Genomic DNA, 20,687 nt, shown 5'->3' with positions numbered 1-20,687 from the left:
TTTAACTTTGGCCTACAGCCTCAAACACAGAAGAAGATGATGTATACTCCCCTGGCTTTACAAATTGGGTTACGTTGTTGTAAGTCCAGGATACGCTGTAGTCTTCACCATCGAATGGGACACAACACTCCAATACAAACGGTGAGGTGTCCCCTGAGGTCAGCGCTTTCTGGAGAGGGTTCACAGTGATCTCAGCAGGGAGCAGGATAACGTCGACCATGGCTTCTGCTTTGTGAACTAGGGTGTCATTGAAGAACTGACAAATATATGTTCCTGGAACAAGAAAAAAATTCTTATGTCTTGTAGATTAGGACACAAAGCAAAGAAATGCAAGTATAGAAATTTCGAAAAGTCAAGTCTAAATCATGGAAACTGGTTAGGTCATATGTATGTGATTGGTGGGGGATCTTCCACTAAGTACGCTGGTTTCTGTTGTTTCCCTTAAAGGGGGTCACCTAAGGATTCTCAAAATAGATAAGAGATCAGCTGATCGTAGATTATAAGGCCGTTGCAGGGAAAGTATAGCATAATTCATTATCATACCAATTCCCAAGGTGTTCTCCTTTAGGAGAAGCAGAGCCCTCTTGGGTGTCTATACGTAACATTAGATTATACTGTAGATTAATGCTGCGTTTACACGTAACGATGATCATGCGAATTTGCGCGATAACGATCAAATTCGAACGATAATAATCGTACGTGTAAACGCAGCGAATGATCAAACGACGAACGAGAAATCGTTCATTTTGATCTTTCAACATGTTATCAAATTGTCATTTGTCGTTCGCAAAAAATTCGCCGATCTTTCCGTGTAAACAGTCGTCGCGTGATAGTCCGGCCACCGTCCGGCCGCCCGGCCTCCGCTCATCCGCAGCCCCCTGCGCCGGCTCGATCGCCACCCCCGCCGCCGCCGCTCTGATTGGCTGAAGAGGGGAGCCGGGAATTTCAAACGGCTCCTCTTCGGCCAATCAGTGCTGCCTTGCATTGATTGGCTGAAGAGGGGAGGCGGGAATTTCAAACGGCTCCTCTTCAGCCAATCAGTGCTGAAGAGGAGCACTGATTGGCTGAAGAGGAACCATTTGAAAATCCCGGCTCCCCTCTTCAGCCAATCAGTGCACTGAAGAGCGGAGCCGGGGATATCGGAAGACCTGCTGCGTGGAGCAGGTAACGTATGCACGGGGCGGGGGCGATCGGAGCAGCGGCGGGGGGGAGACCGGAGCGGTGGCGGCGAGGGGGCGATCGGAGCGGCGGGGGGTGGGGGGGCGATTGGAGCGGCTGCGGGGGTGGCGATCAGGGGGCTGCGGTTGACCGTGGGGCCGGGCTGCGAATGAGCGGGGGACCAGGCTGCGAGCGGGGGGCCAGGCTGCGGGCGGGCCGGGCTGCAAACGGAGGGCAGGGCTGCAAGCAGGGGGGACGGGCTGCAGGCGGGCCGTGCTGCGGGCGCGCGATCGCAAAATGATCGCAAAACGATTTTTCTGTATGATATATCGTACCGTCTAAACGCTGATCGTTATGAAAAAAAAATCGTTACTCGGACATCGTTAATCGTACGATCGGGCCAATTATCGTTTCGTGTAAACGCACCATAAGTTGGTTGTAGTTTATACCAGTATATAAAGTTGGTCATATTTGTGTAGGGAGTAAAAAAAATAACAGAGCTCATAGCCACTGACCTTCCCACCAGAAATCCGCCTCGTTGATGGTGAGAACAGATATGGTTTTGCCCAGCTGGGTCTGCATTGAGATGTCCACATTATTTCCACCACTATAAATCATATTGGTGACATTACTGGTGGTGGTGAGAAACCAGTTCACATTATTTACTGTTTCATTAATTTGGCATGTCAGTTTTATGGGGTCCCAGTATTTCACCTCCATATCCTTCGGCTCAATGTATGCCAGGCCTGCAAAATGAAAGAATACTGTATGAGGCTGGGTTCACACACAGTATATTTCAGGCTATGTTCACACTACGTAAAATAAGGGCCGTTGTTTTCACCGGCCGGACTGCGAGGTCGCCCGGCCCGCCGATAGAAACGGCCCTGATATATATATAGGCTGGGTTCACACTACGTATATTTCAATCAGTATTTGGTCCTCATAGCAACCAAAACCAGGAGTGGATTGAAAACACAGAAAGGATCTGTTCACACAATGGTGAAATTAAGTGGATGGCCGCCATATAACAGTATATAACTGCCATTATTTAGATATAACAGCCGTTGTTTTAAAATAACAGCAAATATTTGCCATTAAATGACGGCCATCCACTCAATTACAACATTATGTGATCATAGCCTTTCTGTGTTTTCAATCTACTTACCGGATAGTACCCGCTCCAGCACACCCCCCCGTCCTCCCTCCCCAGGCTATGTAGCACATATGAGAAATTAAAGACTGCAACCAGTGGTGAGTGCACCGTCTCTTTCTACGTTTATATTGCAAGTATCTTTTTCTACGGTTAGCACCCCGCACAGTCACCAGTGTATGATACCTAGTCCGTTGTGGAGCTTAGCTGCAGCTTGTCCGCTTGAGTAGTGCCGGCTGAACTCTCACTCTGATTATAGTAGTTATATTCTTGTATATAGGACTAGTATTATAGTAGTTATATCCTTGTATATAGGAGCAGTATTATAGTAGTTATACACGACATGGAGAGAAAGGAACGGCTGTACATCCCATCTATGGCTGATACTAATGCCGCTAGGCCTATTTTAAAAATCAACACCTGGGTGTCTGTATATAATTTGATCAAACCATAATAGCCAGGGGACCTGCACGTGGTACACGGGGCTATTATGGTTTGATCAAATTATATACCGACACCCTGACGATTTTTAAAATAGACATAGCGGCACTAGTGTCAGCCATATGTGGGATGTGCGGCCGCTCCTCTCTCTCCATGCCGTGTATTATAGTAGTTATATTCTTGTATATAGGGGCAGTATTGTAGTAGTTATATTCATGTATATAGGAGCAGTATTATAGTAGTTATATTCTTGTATATAGGGGGCAGTATTATAGTAGTTATATTCTTGTATATAGGAGCAGTATTATAGTAGTTATATTCTTGTATATTGGAGCAGTATTATAGTAGTTATATTCTTGTATATAGGAGCAGTATTATAGTAGTTATATTCTTGTACCTTGGAGCAGTATTATAGTAGTTATATTCTTGTACTTAGGAGCAGTAATACTCCACGACCACACAATGTTTTTTTCTGGCCTTTGACAGACATCTCGGATAGTCACTGATCTTGGTTTGTTAGGTGCATTTCTAGTCTATTACCTGCTGTTAAGAGCTGGGATGAAATAGCGCCAGGAACTGCCTGTACAAGCATAGTGTTACTAGATAGGATCTGAGAGGCCGACAATGAGCCAGAAACCACCATCATATAGTTTGCAACAACGCTGCCTGGACTTGGGAAAACATAAATAAAAGACGTGTTTAATTTATCTTATTTATACATTTTTGATAATTATCTTTCAGGTTTATTTCATTTTTACCTGAACCCCAGCACAGACACATCCACCGGATTGCACGTCTTAGTATAGACATTCAGGAGCTGCAAGCCAAAGACATAATAGTTCTGCATTAGTGGGATCTATCTATCTGTCTGTCTGTCTATCTATCATCTATCTTCTATGTATTCTATCTATCTATCTATCTATCTATCTATCTATCTATCTATCTCCTATCTATCTATCTCCTATCTATCTATCTCCTATCTATCTATCTATCTATCTATCTATCTATCTATCTATCTATCTAAGAAATTCAGAGTGAATGCAGCACTCGTGTAGCGATGAATGTGGTGCCAAGCGGTATATACCAGTGACCACCCGGTATAGGTAATATAAATCAGAAGTGCTGCGGTATTCTTCTGATTTATCTATCTATCTATCTATCTATCTATCTATCTATCTATCTATCTATCTATCTATCTATATCTATCTCCTATCTATCTATCTATCTATCTATCCAGGGCCGTCTTACCCATTGGGCATGGTAGGCGGCTGCCCGGGGGCCCTTGCGTCCTAGGGGGCCCCTGCCCGCTGTCACAGCGGGCAGGGGTCCCCTAGGACGCAGGGGTCCCCGGGCAGCCGCCTCCCATGCCCAATGGGTAAGACGGCCCTGCGCGCCCCCCCTTCCCCTTCTCTTGCGACTGCAAGCACTTTCTTGCTTGCGGTCGCAAGAGGAAATCCGGCCCGGGCTGATGCGTTGCTCCCCGGGGGATTCTCAGGGAGCGCACGCATCAGGAACCTCAGTGCGTGTCGCTGGGGCTTCCTGTACCGGAAGTCCGGGCCTGGGCGCACACTGAGCTTCTGGATGTGTGCGCTCCCGGAGAATCCCCCACGGAGCGACGCATCAGCCGGGGGCAGAAGAGGAGAGGAAGCAGCGACAGGGGAGCGCTGGTAGGTGAGTTGGGTGTTTGTTTTTTTTATCTGCTGTGCAGGGGGAAGCCATTTATAAGGGGGGAATACGGGGGAGCCATCTATAGGGGGGGATACAGGGGGGGAGCCATCTATAGGGGGGATACAGGGGGGAGCCATCTATAGGGGGGGGATACAGGGGGGAGCCATCTATAGGGGGGATACAGGGGGGAGCCATCTATAGGGGGGATACAGGGGGGAGCCATCTATAAGGGGGGATACAGGGGGGAGCCATCTATAGGGGGGGTACAGGGGGGAGCCATCTATAGGGGGGATACAGGGGGGAGCCATCTATAGGGGGGATACAGGGGGGAGCCATCTATAGGGGGGATACAGGGGGAGCCATCTATAGGGGGGGAATATGGGGGAGCCATCTATAAGGGGGGATACAGGGGGGAGCCATCTATAGGGGGGATACAGGGGGGAGCCATCTATAGGGGGGGATACAGGGGGGAGCCATCTATAGGGGGGATACAGGGGGGAGCCATCTATAGGGGGGATACAGGGGGAGCCATCTATAGGGGGGATACAGGGGGGAGCCATCTATAGGGGGATACAGGGGGGAGCCATCTATAAGGGGGGATACAGGGGGAGCCATCTATAGGGGGGGTACAGGGGGGAGCCATCTATAGGGGGGATACAGGGGGGAGCCATCTATAGGGGGGATACAGGGGGGAGCCATCTATAGGGGGGATACAGGGGGAGCCATCTATAGGGGGGGAATATGGGGGAGCCATCTATAAGGGGGGATACAGGGGGGAGCCATCTATAGGGGGGGTACAGGGGGGAGCCATCTATAGGGGGGATACAGGGGGGAGCCATCTATAGGGGGGATACAGGGGGGAGCCATCTATAGGGGGGATACAGGGGGAGCCATCTATAGGGGGGGAATATGGGAGAGCCATCTATAAGGGGGGATACAGGGGGGAGCCATCTATAGGGGGGGATACAGGCGGGAGCCATCTATAGGGGGGGATACAGGGGGGAGCCATCTATAGGGGGGGATACAGGGGGGAGCCATCTATAGGGGGGATACAGGGGGAGCCATCTATAGGGGGGATACAGGGGGAGCCATCTATAGGGGGGATACAGGAGGAGCCATCTATAGGGGGGATACAGGGGGAGCCATCTATAGGGGGGATACAGGGGGGAGCCATCTATAGGGGGATACAGGGGGGAGCCATCTATAAAGGGGATACAGGGGGGAACCATTTATAGGGGGGGATACAGGGGGGAGCAATCTATAGGGGGGGATACAGGGGGAGCCATCTATAAGGGTGGATACAGGGGGAGCCATCTATAGGGGGGATACAGGGGGGAGCCATCTATAGGGGGGGGGATACAGGGGGGAGCCATCTATAGGGGGGATACAGGGGGAGCCATCTATAGGGGGATACAGGGGGGAGCCATCTATAGGGGGGGATACAGGGGGGAGCCATCTATAGGGGGGACACAGGGGGAGCCATCTATAGGGGGGATACAGGGGGGAGCCATCTATAGGGGGGATACAGGGGGAGCCATCTATACGGGGGGGATACAGGGTGAGCCATCTATAAGGGGGGGATACAGGGGGGAGCCATCTATAGGGGGGGGATACAGGGGGAGCCATCTATAAGGGAGTAATACAGGGGGGAGCCATCTATAAGGGGGTAATACAGGGGGAGCCATCTATAAGGGGGTAATACAGGGGGAGCCATCTATAAGGGGGTAATACAGGGGGGGAGCCATCTATATGGGGGAACAGATTGCTGAACTCGGGGAGAACAGCCAAATGACAACACTGCCGGCTGCTAATGAAAGCGCTCAATGCAGTGAAGTCCTAGGTGCATTGCCCCCTGGGAAACATGAGTATGCAAAAGAGGAGTCCGTGGAGCCTCATTGAAGAGTCTCAAAACACAGGACTAGCCAGATATCCCTCCGGGAAGGACCCAGCCAAGTGGCAGCTCCTGTTAGGAAACCACCAAATCCACCATATTAAGTGGCCCTATAAGTCAGTGTAATGACAAGGGATAAACCAAGGCTAGGTAACCATCCACAGACAGCTGTTTCTATATGGGGGGATACAGGGGGAGCTATCTATAAGGGGCCAATACAGATGTGCAGTGTGTATATAGATGAGGTTGGTGACAGAGTGTGGAGACTAATATGTCTGTCTGGCAGATTCTGTGGATTCGTGGCTCGGAGAAGTTCTCATAATGGCACAGGGCAAATGGAAAAGAAGATGAAAAGGGAAGAACTCCGATCAGAGAAGACGTCCCATGTGAGTCACTTGATGTATTTGCACTGTAATGTATATGGTGTATAGAGCCTGTGTAGAGCTGGGTACCTCTATATGACTGGATGAGGTGATAGTGATCTGTGTACAGTGGATTAGTCAGTAGCAGCGGTGGTGTTAGTCAGTATGCGGTGGTAATATTTGTTGCTTGTTATCTGGCATATATATAGAGAAGGGCAAAACAACATGTCTCATATATACAGAGGAGCAACAACATGACTATTATATTATATATAAGCCATGTTGTTTCCCTGTATATTGTATTATACAGTATACATACAGGGAGACAACATGGTTCTCATATATAATAGTCATGTTGTTGCCCCTCTGTATATATGAGACATGTTGCACTGGTGTGACCCTGCAGATTGCTGTTGGAAGTGCTCTCTCCATTGCGTTTTTTGGATACTTTGAAGCCAACCTGGTCTGGTTTGGTGAGGCATGCACGCACGGTTATTTTTGGTTTTTGCGCTGCTGAAAGACTGTGTTGTGAATTAAAGTTTATGTTAACAATAATTTGTATTGGCTAAGTGTTGACTTTATAATTTTTCAATTAAGTTAGTTTGCTGTGCTCTCCCGACAGTGTCTGGATTCTGCGGTTAGTATAGTGGTAAGATATAGTGGTGGTGTTAGTAAACTGGGATATATTGTTGGTAAGGGGAAGATTTTAGATAGTTCCTGGTAAAGGGATGGATTGAGCCCTCTGGTGAAATCCCCTCCGGATTATATTGCTGTTTGGTTATGGTTTATTATGGATGGTAATGAACTAGACCGGGTATATTTAGCGGATGGAGATAGTATGGGGTAGGATGTGGATTGATGTGGATTATTGAGGTTTTAACATGATTTTGTACTATGAAAATTTAATAAAGTTTATAAAAAACAAAAAAAAACAAAAACAATAATTTGTATTTTTTATTGTACGTAATTGTACTGGCTAGGGGCGGGGTTGCAAAGATGGGGGGGTTTTGATGGCGGCGGCCACGGGGGGTGGGGCCCAATTCGCACCTCTGCCCAGGGGCCCATAATGCTGTTAAGACGGCCCTCTATCTATCTATCTATCTATCTATCTATCTATCTATCTATCTATTATCTATCTATCTATCTATTTATCTATCTATCTATCTATTATCTATCTACCTATCTATCTATCTATCTATCTATCTATCTATCTATCTCCTATCTATCTATCTATCTATCTATCTATCTATCTATCTATCTATCTATTATCTATCTACCTATCTATCTATCTATCTATCTATCTATCTCCTATCTATCTATCTATCTATCTATCTATCTATCTATCTATCTATCTATCTATCATCTAGCTAATCAATTCTACTCAGTGTACAGTATAATGTATTGTAGTATGGCATGTTACCACTCCAGCAATATCTCAACCATCAAAGGCTTTCTAGGCCTATTGATAGACTGTTACCTTGTGTTTTTATTGTATGAGGACAAGGGGCGGGTGATACTTACAGCGAGAATGATACTGGATTTTAGGGCCTGGTAAGTTACTGAGGTTGGGTCTAGGAGATCTTTTGTAAAAGTTTTATTCAAGGTAATTGATCCTTTCATGTCAACTGCAGAGGAAACACAAACTATGTATTACACTGGGGACAGAGGATGGTATTATATCCTTATATCCATTTATATATTTGGCAAATATTTTAGAGACTGGGTTATCCCTAGATTGAACAATATCTCCGATTCACTGGAAAGGGGATCATTAGCTGAGTGTTTGGCGTCGATCCCCAGGATCCCCATTGACAGAGGTTAGATGTCACCTTTAGTGTTTGAAAGTTCTATAGACAGTGAATAGGGAGGTGGGTGAGCATGTGCTGCCTCTCTATACTGTTGGTTAACATTTAACCTCTATTCCTAGGAGCGGTGGGGTTCTAGCAGTTGGAGCCCCACTAATCTTCAAACTCTTCTATCCTGTGGAGAACTTTTAATTTTAGGATGATCCTTTTAAATTTTAACTGTCCTAGACCACCAGGGATAAAACCATAAACCCCTTCACTACCCTAGACCACCAGGGATAAAACCATAAACCCCTTCACTGCCCTAGACCACCAGGGATGAAACCTTATACATCTTTACTGTCCTAGACCACCAGGGATGAAACCTTATACATCTTTACTGCCCTAGACCACCAGGGATGAAACCTTATACATCTTTACTGCCCTAGACCACCAGGGATAAAACCTTATACATCTTTACTGCCCTAGACCACCAGGGATGAAACCTTATACATCTTTACTGCCCTAGACCACCAGGGATGAAACCTTATACATCTTTACTGCCCTAGACCACCAGGGATAAAACCTTATACATCTTTACTGCCCTAGACCACCAGGGATGAAACCTTATACATCTTTACTGCCCTAGACCACCAGGGATGAAACCTTATCCATCATTACTGCCCTAGACCACCAGGGATGAAACCTTATACATCTTTACTGCCCTAGACCACCAGGAATGAAACCTTATACATCTTTACTGCCCTAGACCACCAGGGATGAAACCTTATACATCTTTACTGCCCTAGACCACCAGGGATGAAACCTTATACATCTTTACTGCCCTAGACCACCAGGGATGAAACCTTATACATCTTTACTGCCCTAGACCACCAGGGATGAAACCTTATACATCTTTACTGCCCTAGACCACCAGGGATAAAACCTTATACATCTTTACTGCCCTAGACCACCAGGGATGAAACCTTATACATCTTTACTGCCCTAGACCACCAGGGATGAAACCTTATACATCTTTACTGCCCTAGACCACCAGGGATGAAACCTTATACATCTTTACTGCCCTAGACCACCATGGATGAAACCTTATACATCATTACTGCCCTAGACCACCAGGGATGAAACCTTATACATCTTTACTGCCCTAGACCACCATGGATGAAACCTTATACATCATTACTGCCCTAGACCACCAGGGATAAAACCTTATACATCTTTACTGCCCTATACAACCAGGATGAAACCATAAGTCCCTGCACTGCCCTAGACCACCAGGGATAAGGCCACAAACCTCTTTACTACCTCAGATCACCAAATCATAAACCTCTTCACTGTCCTAGACCGCCAGGGATGAAAATAACAACTTCTTTGTTAATCTATACCACCATGGATGTAACCATTACCCATTTACTACCTTATACCATATGGTATGAAACCATATGCCCCTTTACTGCCCTAGACAACCAAGGATGAAACTATTAACCCCTTGACTGCTGTAGACCCCTAGGTACAGTCTGTCTACAATTGCCGGCATTCCCTGCACAAATGGTCCAGTTGTGTGTTGGTCAGTGGTAGCAGGGTACAGTCATTGACTTACCCCTAGTATCAGAAATGTCCCGAGGACTCTCACAGAAGGGCATATTTTCATCCAGGATAATCAGACAGGAACAGAAAGACGAGGAATTGTTACATGGACGGTAGGTATAGCAGACTGTGATGTTCCAGCTGTATCCGTCCTTACAGGCGCACGTGTTCCCTGTATCCGTCACATTACACTCTAGAATAGGAGACAACAGTCAGTTCGATTCCTATGCGGTCTTATTGATACCTGTTCACATGTAGTTTCATTTCAATGAAATTAAAAATGTAGAATAATTACATGGTGCCTGTTTTAACCATTTCACATCCGATACTCACTATTTTTTAAGGGAATCTGTATACACCCCCCCCCCCAATTACTACCATTCGTTTGATAAAATAAATCCTTCCCAGTTGTGTCTTTCAAAATGCGTCTGGTGCTGCGTTGTTGGGGTTGAAAAACTATATTTATTTTTTCAGCCATGGTGTAAAAGATGTGTGGAGTGTCTGTGCCCTAGGCCTGTGACGCCTCTCCTACTTCTTCTTTTTGCTCCCCCCCACCCTCTTGTTTTTAATTAAAGCGTAACTGTCATATTTTTTTTTATTGCAGAAATCAGTAGTATAAGCGATTTTAAGAAACTCTGTAATAGGTTTTATCAGCCAAAAAAGCCTCCTTCTGTACTCAAGAAGCAATCTCCCAGCCTCCCCCCCTGACTTCTTATCTGTGCATTATCAGGCAAACACGTCTTCATTACAGAGAAGCCAGTGAAGACGGGTTCTGCTCTCTCCATTGTAAGCCTATGAAGGGGGGAGGGGCTGAGGGAGATGAGGGAGCAGGAAGAGGTGACATGAAGGTCAGCTGTTTGTAGACTGTCTGGGCACCTAAACCGCAGGATTCAGGGGTCAGAAAGGTCAGTGCTTATCTATGAACTTACTGAGAGAAGATTGCAGGGTGTTGTGCTTTGCAGAAATCCTCCGTGCTCAGTCACTCCTAACAGCCCCTCTCCTCTCCATAGCCACATAATGGAGACAGAAATCCTGCTTCATCTGATGTGAGGGGGGAGGCTGGGAGATTGCTTTTTCAGTCCAGAAGGAAACTCTTTTGGTTTATAAAACCTATTACAAAGTTTCTTAAAATCGCTTGAACTGTTGATATTTAATGTTTTCAAAAAAATGACCCTGAAATGACAGTTACGCTTTAAGCCCCAGGGCTGGATTTCTCTTATTCAGCCCTGCTCAAAATACTATGCATACGCCAGAACAACCCACAGCAGGTGACACAGCTAAGCTTCTTGTTCTAGGCTACCATGTCAGTACACCTGCACAGTGCCACTGCACAGTTTTTTGTTTACAGGGGCTTCACAATCAAAAATTGTTTACATTCTTTATTTTTTGAGTTTCCACCTTTACAGTCGATTGATGTATACAGATGGGTTCCCTAGTTTTTGTTCAGAATTTTTTTTTGTATATAGTCTCAGGTGATTATAGTTTTATGCCATTTCCTCTCTTTAGTTTTTTAAAGGGATGGTCCAGTTTGAAAAGTCTACATTTGTAGCCTCTGTTGTCTTTGACCATGTAGTGTGGGATGTGAGATAGTAGGAACAATAATTAGGGCACCCTGCTGTCAGTAGGGTCAGTCTGATGACGCTGTTAATGGAGGTTCATTAGCTGTTGAACTGGGGGTGTGGCCTTATATATGGGCAGGGCCAAGTTTAACCACTTAAGGACGCATGACGTACCCGTACGTCATCCGTCCGCAAGAGGTGTTCAGAGCGGGGCCGATCGCCGTGCCCGCTAATCAGATGCAGCTGTCAAAGTTGACAGCTGCATCCGATTACCTTCTGCAGCTCTTCCCTGGTGTCTAGTGGCGGAGATCGCCCCCCCCCCCCCCCCCCCGGGACATTGTCCTGAAGGAGCGATCTCCGTGTCTGGTGCTGGCTGGGGTCTCCTCCAAGATAGCGCTGATCCCGGCTCGGCACTCGTTTGTTTTAGGCTGCAGCAGCCAAAAGCAAACGAGTGCCGATTTCATTGATCTTTGCTGTATAAGTATACAGCAAAAATCTCAATGAGAGATCAGAGTGTATATACTAGAAGTCCCCCAGGAGGAATAACCCTAACCCCAGTGGGAAATAACCCTAACCCCAGGGGGGCTTCTAGTATAAGTGTAAAAAAAAAAAGTGTTGCTATTAGTAAAAAGCCCCCACCCACCTTTTCCCATGTTTTAAATAAAAGTAAATAAATAAACGTTTGGTATTGCCGCGTGCGTAATCGCCCGAACTATTAATTAATCACATTCCTGATCTCGTACGGCGTCAGCGCAAAAAAATCCCAAAGTGCAAAATTGCGCATTTTTGGTCGCATCAAACACAGAAAAAATGTAATAAAAAGTGATCAAAAAGTCGTATATGCGCAATCAAGGTACCGATAGAAAGAACACATCATGGCGCAAAAACTGACACCTGACACAGCCCCATAGACCAAAGGATAAAAGCGCTATAAGCCTGGGAATGAAGCGATTTTAAAGAACGTATATTTGTTAACAATGGATTGAATTTTTTACAAGCCATAAGAGAAAAGAAAAGTTATACATGTTATATATCGTTTTAATCATAACGACTTGAGGAACATATATAACAAGTCAGTTTTACCCCAGGGCAAATGGCGTAAAAACAAATACCCCCCAAATAAAAGAAATGCATTTTTTTTTCAATTTCACCACACTTTGAATTTTTTTCTGGTTTTGCAGTGTACTTTATGCAAAAATTCAGCCTGTCATTACAAAGTACAATTAGTGACACAAAAGATAAGGGCTCATGTGGGTCTCTAGGTGGAAAAATGCAAGTGCTATGGCCCTTTAAACACAAGGAGGAAAAAATGAAAACGCAAAAATGAAAATTGGCTCCGTCCTTAAAGAGTCACTGTCGTATTTTTTTTTTTTTTTGCAGAAATCAATAGTCCAGGCGATTTTAAGAAACTTTGTAATTGGGTTTATTAGCCAAATCTGCCATTATCTGCATGTAAAAAGCCTTTTCCCAGGTCCCCCCCTCCTTCCTCTTTTTCATCCACTCTGAAAAATCTGAAAATTGTGACTTGTTGCAGGAGACGTCCCCTGTCTGCTCTAGGGAGAGGGGGGAGGGGGGAGGAGGAAGGAGGGAGTTAGCCGGCAGCAGAAAGCAGATAACAGAGGATTACAGGCACAGAGCTGGGTGACAGCTGTAATCCGAGCTCAGACGGGTCACTGGTGACTGTCACAGGAGATATCCCGTGAGGGATTTGTAGATTAACTCTTTGTTGTCTCTTTGTTTTGGTCTTTTCTTTAGCTCTCTCCATAGGAGAACAATGAAGACAGGGGGGAGAGCTTCAAACTGCTTTTTCATGATAAAAATGCATTTTTCGGATAATAAACCCAATTACAAAGTTTCTTAAAATCGCCTGGACTATTGATTTCTGCAAAAAAAAAATTCACGACAGTGACACTTTAAGAGGTTAAAGGAGTACTCCAGGCACCCCCTGTAAAATCTAGACTACTCACACACTGGGCGATGGTTACTGGCTTCCTCTCTGTCATATTTCTTCCCCCTCTGGCTGCCCCCGGCACTGTTCTCTGTTGCTGCTGATTACATCTCCAGCTTCCTGTTTGGACCAGGGTCTGTGTGCTGCATATTCCTACAGTCCCCACAATGCCTTTTTTCCCTGGCCTGCCTCTGTAAACCTCCCACCCACAAACATGCCCACAACCCCGCCCTCCATCCCTAGCTCCTCTATTCCCCTCTCACTGCACAGCTTAGTCCCCTACACAAGCAGTAATGGTAAATACTGACAACCCAGCCCCCTTATTTGGGTGTCCAGTGAATAAAAACTGCAGCCACCATTGTCTACTTTTAATATGGCATGATGCTGAGGGTTGTGGTTGTGCAACCTGGAGTTGCACAGCTTGAAAAATTACTACCAGTATCTTGTCCAAGAGACAATGATGGTGGTAGTAGTTCTTAAAGCTGTGCAACTCCAGCTTGCACACATACAACCCCCAGCATTATGCCATGCTGATACTTAATGATGGTGATGGTGCTTATGCAAGCTGTTGAAATCCAGTTTGCCTAAACAGAACCACCATTATCAAGTATGAGCATGGCATGGTGCAGGTGGTTGTACAGTAGCTGCAAACTACAGGATTCTCCTCCAGAATGACTGAGAAGCAGAGGAGACCTCGGACACCAGATTCAGCTATAACACATAGTCCAGCAGCTGACAGCAAGCAGCAACATCTTTCAGGAGCTTGAACTCGGCCAGGATCTTCCAGGGAGCATTGAAACAAACCCTTTCAGCTCCAGGAAGATGTTGCTGCTTGCTGTCAGCTGCTGGACTATGAGTTAGAGCTGAATCTGGTGTCCGAGGTCTCCTCTACTTCTCAGTCATTCTGGAGGAGAATCCTGTAGCATCAGACACCAGTGATCTCCTAGCAGGCATCTGGCATTGAAAGGGTGCCAATTGCCTCCTATTAGATCTGTGACATCTGATGCTGCAGGCAGCTGCCGATCTCCAGGATGACTGAGAAGCAGAGGAGACTGAGATGGTGCAGAGGAGGGAGCCGGACAGATAATATAGTATGTATTGTAAAACTGGGCGGGCAGAGGAGGAGTGGGGCTGGCAGAGGAGGAGTGGGGTGGGCAGAGGAGGAGTGGGGCGGCAGAGGAGGAGTGGGGCGGGCAGAGGATGTGTTGAGGGGCGGGCAGAGGAGGAGTGGGGTGGGCAGAGGAGGAGTGGGGCGGGCAGAGGAGGAGTGGGGCGGGCAGAGGATGTGTTGAGGGGCGGGTTTCTCTGTGACAGAGAGGAAATACATCACGTCTCAATATGGCACCTGTGGAACAGCATTGAGACGTGATGTGTTTCCTTCTTCCTGAACTACAGAACTTCCTGTGGGACTTTGATTCTTTGAAAAACGGGTAACATTACAGCTGTCCTAATGAGTGTAAATGGCAATGTTATATAACTTTCCTTTTTAAGTGCAGTGTTAAATTATGTAATTTGCCCGGAGTACCCCTTTAAAGTCTCCCTGAAACATCCCGCTAACAGCACCTTTTCACTCCAGTTAATGTATAGAAATCTCACCTGTTGTGATGGCCATCTGTGTCACAGTCACACTTAAGGTGGAATTGATGGGTAATGTGTACGGCACTGCTAAGCTGCTTAGATAAGCTTTAGCCGATTCAAAAGCGTATCCTTCCAGAGTGAGGTCCGCGTAATACACATACTGATACGTACTCTGTCCAGCTGCAGAATACATACATGCTTTATATCGGTGATTGTGCAAACATCTGATGTATCACACAGAATAAAGTCCCCATAGCGGTGATCAGGTGATTGATGATTCTTACACAGTTCATAGGAGGTTTAGAAATTGCCATTGGCTGTAGACTTTCCCAATAGTGGCCACTACTGGAGAAATGGAGCATTGCATGCAACTAACGCCCATACGGTAATATATAAATATCGCAAGTCTGCCAGAACAGAGGCCGCAGTCTGTTACACCCCCCCCCCCCCCCAATTTGAAAGAGGACTAGGTGACTGAAAAGGGGTTAAAAATAATGAACAAGCCCTTTAATTTTTTTTTATTGAAGATACTTACAGGACAGCTGCCTCTTAACCCTTTCTTCACCATATTCCACCTCCTGTTTGAAAGGAAAACATATGAGGATTAGTTTCCAATGAAGTACTCGTTCAAGAGTCTCCACTGATGCCCCCAAAAATGTAAATATGCAAAACAAGAGTCCGCGGAGTCTCGGTTGCGAGTCTCAAAACACGGGATAGCCAGATATCTCTAGCCTGTTGCCACGGGGTGCCTCCATAATGGGGAGAGCACTACACCACCCTGATAAATACCCCCTTAAGTCCCACTCGGTTGCGAGTATTGGAACATAGACAGGGAAACAACAGGGTGGCCCCTTTTTGTCAATGTCTAACTCAACCCCGTGGCAACAGGCTAGAGATATCTGGCTATCCTGTGTTTTGAGACTCGCAACCGAGACTCCGCGGACTCTTGTTTTGCATATTTAAATTTTTGGGGGCATCAGTGGAGACTCTTGATTGAGTACTTCATTGGAGTGTTTTTCACTGTTCTCCTTGAGTTCAGTGATTACTGTGTTTTGTTGGTTGATTTGTCATTGCCCCAACTAGCCAGAATCCTACTCCATACTGACGAGGGGCAAATACCCCGAAACGGCTGTCTGTGGATGGAGGCCTGCCTTGGCAAGCCCTTGTCATGATGGTAATACTCGTACCTTGAGTTAGACATTGACAAAAAGGGGGCCACCCTGGTATTTCCCTGTTTGTGTTCCAATTCTCGCAACCGAGTGGGACTTAAGGGGCTATTTATCAGGGTGGTGTGGTGCTCTCCCCATCATGGAGGCACCCCGTGGCAACAGGCTAGAGATATCTGGCTATCCCGTCTTTTGAGACTCGCAACCGAGACTCCATGGACTCTTGTTTTGCAAGATGGAGGTTTAGATAGATACTTGTTTTGGCTGCCATTTTTTTTTTTTTACCACTGCTACAATCACATCTTGGGATGTTTTTAGGGAGTTGCTGTTACTTAGAGGTGTATAGCAGTATTATTACAAACTGAAATATAGTATGAAATAACAACTATATGGCAGTTATTATTAAAGGAGTTATCCAGGCTAGAAAAACATGGATGCTTTCTTCCAGAAAAAGCACCACTCTTGTTTGGGTTTGTGGCTCAGTTCCATTAACGTATATTGAATTACTATAACAAACACAACCTGAGGACAGGGGTGGCGTTGTTTTTTTCAGGAAAGTATTTGTGTTTTTTTCTAGTCCTGGATAACTCCTTCAAGAAATCAAATGTATTATTTAGTATTGTACGTGTGTGCGCAAATGGACATTTTACTTTTCGAGTTCAATAAAGCTCAATAGTATAAAAAAAATGTGAATAAAAGTTAGTTTTTTTTAGCAGTAATATAGCTTTTTATTTCTCTTTCATACCAGCTGAAGGGATGATGATGATGATGAACCTTTCCTCTTCTCATGGCTCCAGTAACCCTGGCTTGTTTCAATCATCAGATACAGAAGTAATGCCGAAAGAACGGTTCTCATCCTGAATCACAGAAAAGTCGTCTAAGTAAATAAATGATTTGAAAATCACATAATTCCACCTAAAGAACATTACTGAGACCATACATGGAAGTTGGACAAGAAATACTAGCAGGAGGTGTTCCAATCCCAAATGTTTTGGATAGGGCTGAGCTCTGGGGTCTGTGGGGGTCACTCAGTATGTATCTGTGGAGCTCGCTGGGTGCAGAGGGGTCCAGTCATGCTGGAACAGGAAAAATCCCTCCCTAAAAATGATCCTTCATGGAAATAAGAGGCCAGTCCTTCGATAACTGTCCCATACTAGGATTCTCCTCCACCATGGACCATGGATCCAGTGTAGATCCAGTGTAGATCTCTGTTGTAGCATAGGGTAAGGGATTCGTACACCGTATGTGCTTCAGCATTCGGCACGCTGGACTCCCCGGTGGTGGTCTCTAGGATAGTCACCACTTAAGTAGCACTAGCACATTTAGGACCCTGAGTCATCATCGGGAGAATAATTCAGATATAGAGGGCAAAATAAGTGTAAGCAGGGAGAGTGAAAACCAGGGGAAGAATAACAAGGTTAATCACCCTGAGGGAGAGCCAGGAGCGAGTCAGGGTCGAATCAGTTGAGATCAGGATCAGACTACAAGAATGGCGGCTAGAACTTCAATCTGATTTAATAGGCTGCCAGACCTGACATCATCAGTGGCCAACTCCCTGTCAACACCACTGGCTGTGGTGAAGAGGAGAACTGTGTCAGGTGATTTGGCTTCCGGAGGGTGGGGGTGGGAGGCGGCTCCTATCTGCCCAGTTGTAGGCTTATTCAGCCCAGAAAAGGCCATTGCTAGTGTGAAAATGCTAGAGTAGGGACCATGTCTCTCAGGACACCTTAACCTGGCGACATGGTACACTCTGTTTGATCAAACAGTTTGCTAAGATCCTCACTTTTTAATATCTACAGAGCAGGTGTTTATCGTGTGTACACTGGGAGGACTATATACGGTGAGCCCCTGCACCTGTGGGTTGCTGTTGCACCTTCTGTTTTTTAGTGTTAGCCCTAAGTCATACTACGATGTATCACACAACCCTCCCTGATGAGCAGTTCATAAGGAAATGCAATGAAATCAGCCTTATAAGAGGGGTATATACACATAGTAAAATATGAATCAAACATTACAACACCTGTAGAGGAGTAGACAGCTCCTTCCATGGTGCACGTCCATAAACCCAGTCCGGCAGTGGATCTCGACAATGTCCATTTGAGTCATATCCCCATGCTCCGACGTACAGTACTAAGTCAGATTACTATGGAGACGTGTCCACACCCGATCCACGGCATATATTTGGCTAGTAAATATTTGATTGTCACACGTTTTATAGTTATATGTGTATTTACCAGTGTTTACTTTGTTTCATTGATGTTTTGTTGAACTTGATGCTTCGATGCACTCTCTCTGTGATGTGATATATACAGTACACTATCAAATGATCTTTGTCTAATATTTGCTGTCCCCTCCACAACTGTGCCCTCCTTTACCCCTACCCTGGTGTGTGCACATCTGGAGCTTGTGTCGAAGTTGTAAATTGCCTGACGTTGGGTGTGGAAGCATCTCCATAGACACCCAATGTAGTACATTGGAAGATAGTAGCATGTCCTCATGATCTACTCATCACAGTGATTACTTCTCTACAGGTAACATTTTATTCACATTGGACTATGTACATTATATGGCCAAATATATGAGGAACCCCCATTGAATTATGGAGTTCAGGTGTTTTAGACACATCCATTGAACATAGATAAACATTAGCAATGGTATGAGTCCTTTCTGATCGCTAGATTTGCTATAACCACTATAAACTGTATTATTGTGAACAGGGGCGTAGCTAGTGTCTCTTGAGCCCTGGTGCAAGAGGTCAAATTGGGCCCCCCTCTCTCGATGCTATTGGTATATATATATATATATATATATATATATATATATATCTCAAGACCGATGTTACCAATAATCCCAGTATATAGGGAATATTATCACCATACATATTACCGCCATACTGCTACTAACCAAATCCTGTTTACTGAGACCAATATTGCCAATAATACCAGTATACAAGGGGCAAATATTACCGTCACACCACAACCTTCACCACCATATTGTTACTGACCAAATCCAGTATACAAAATCCAATAAAACACAGTACCAGATAACAAGTAACAAATAATTCCCCCCCCCCCCCCTCGGTAGCACTGATTGTGAAGTAGGAGCACAATAAAGCCATGAAGTGGTAGGCCAGGCAATCTTACCAAGTGCTACAGTGCATAGCAAAAAATACATGGTTGGGGGAGTCTGGTATGAACTTGACTGGCCATAAAGAGGGATCATTATCTTAAGAAAAATCGTTAGATCAGATTCAAACAATAGTTGTTTCGTGTAATAGCAGGCAACAATTAAACAACCAACGAGAAATCATTGACCGTTTGATAGAATCGGGACCTATTTTCATCATTCAAAAATCATTTGAACATTATTCGGTGTAATAACACATCGCTCGTCGTTCCCTGGTCTATCAGCCAGGAATGGACAAGAACAACTGATCATCGTCCTCTGTAATAGGGTGAACGATTTAGGATCTTTTTTCATAGTGGTCATTTAAAATCATTTATCGTTAATCGCCGAAAATACTGTAATACCACCCTAAGGCTCCCTCCCCAACATCAATGGCATAACAAATGCAGTTCTGGATTAATGGGCAAATATGTCCAAAAAAACCCCCAGAATCTTGTAGAAGGTCTTCTCAGAAGAGTGGAATCCCAAAAAAGGATCAACAATCAAGGTTTTAGAAAGCCACGTCCAACAACAAACTCTTCAGTAGGGTCTTTATACAACATTTTGCTCTCCTGTCAAGTGTTGAACAGACTGAATATGGCCTATGGCTGTATCCATGTTGACCAGAACTCCCTTGGGCAGCATCCAAATTCTCCAAATGCCAAGAGTTCGGGTTTGGAGAGCAGTTTGGCAAGTCCACTCACACTACTCCTGACCTGTTGCAAAACCATTTACACCCCAACAAATTGCCCAATTGTAGACATTTTCAATGCAAGGTTCTTCTAGAAGGCCATAACAATTCCATTAGGCCATGAGTTATCATTACACAGATCCTCATCACTTACCTCCTGGTATAGAGAGTCCTTGATGTCCATATGTAGAGGTCAGGTCCTACCATTGTCTGGGTCTGTTCACCAACTGCATCCTTGCCCTATTGCCTTGGACACGGCGCATTCAGCAATGACACCACCTCATTTTAATAAATATTAGAAACAAATTAAGTGTAATTCTTTGTTAAACATTGCTGGCCTCTGTTAGTTTACCCGAGATTTGTGCTCCTGTATTGTTAAATGCAACTGTATACACAGAATTTCCATGTGTATTTGAATGCGAGATGCGTCTGCCAGGAAGGGTCGGTCACTTTGGAGCTATACATTGAGCATCCAGAGAACAAGGACAGAATTGTCCCTGGAACGAAAGGTGAGTATCACT

At 45.3% G+C, this 20,687-nt stretch overlaps 1 protein-coding gene across 1 annotated transcript; it reads right to left on the bottom strand.

Annotated features, from left to right (window-relative positions):
• Position 1: 1 nt before the first annotated feature.
• LOC138795280 (adhesion G protein-coupled receptor F5-like) lies at positions 2-20,379 on the bottom strand. The gene is made up of 10 exons (XM_069974272.1): positions 20,321-20,379; positions 17,056-17,167; positions 15,680-15,722; positions 15,163-15,324; positions 10,073-10,252; positions 8,192-8,295; positions 3,508-3,566; positions 3,290-3,420; positions 1,674-1,904; positions 2-273 (listed from the first exon to the last, which is right to left on the bottom strand). Exons 1-10 carry the CDS (start codon positions 20,371-20,373, stop codon positions 2-4), a joined length of 1,347 nt encoding a protein of 448 aa, XP_069830373.1. The 5' UTR covers positions 20,374-20,379.
• Positions 20,380-20,687: the final 308 nt, after the last annotated feature.

Source organism: Dendropsophus ebraccatus, chromosome 6 (assembly GCF_027789765.1).
Source record: "Dendropsophus ebraccatus isolate aDenEbr1 chromosome 6, aDenEbr1.pat, whole genome shotgun sequence".
NCBI classification, from domain to species: Eukaryota; Metazoa; Chordata; class Amphibia; order Anura; family Hylidae; genus Dendropsophus; species Dendropsophus ebraccatus.
This window is presented reverse-complemented; position numbering and strand designations above follow the sequence as displayed.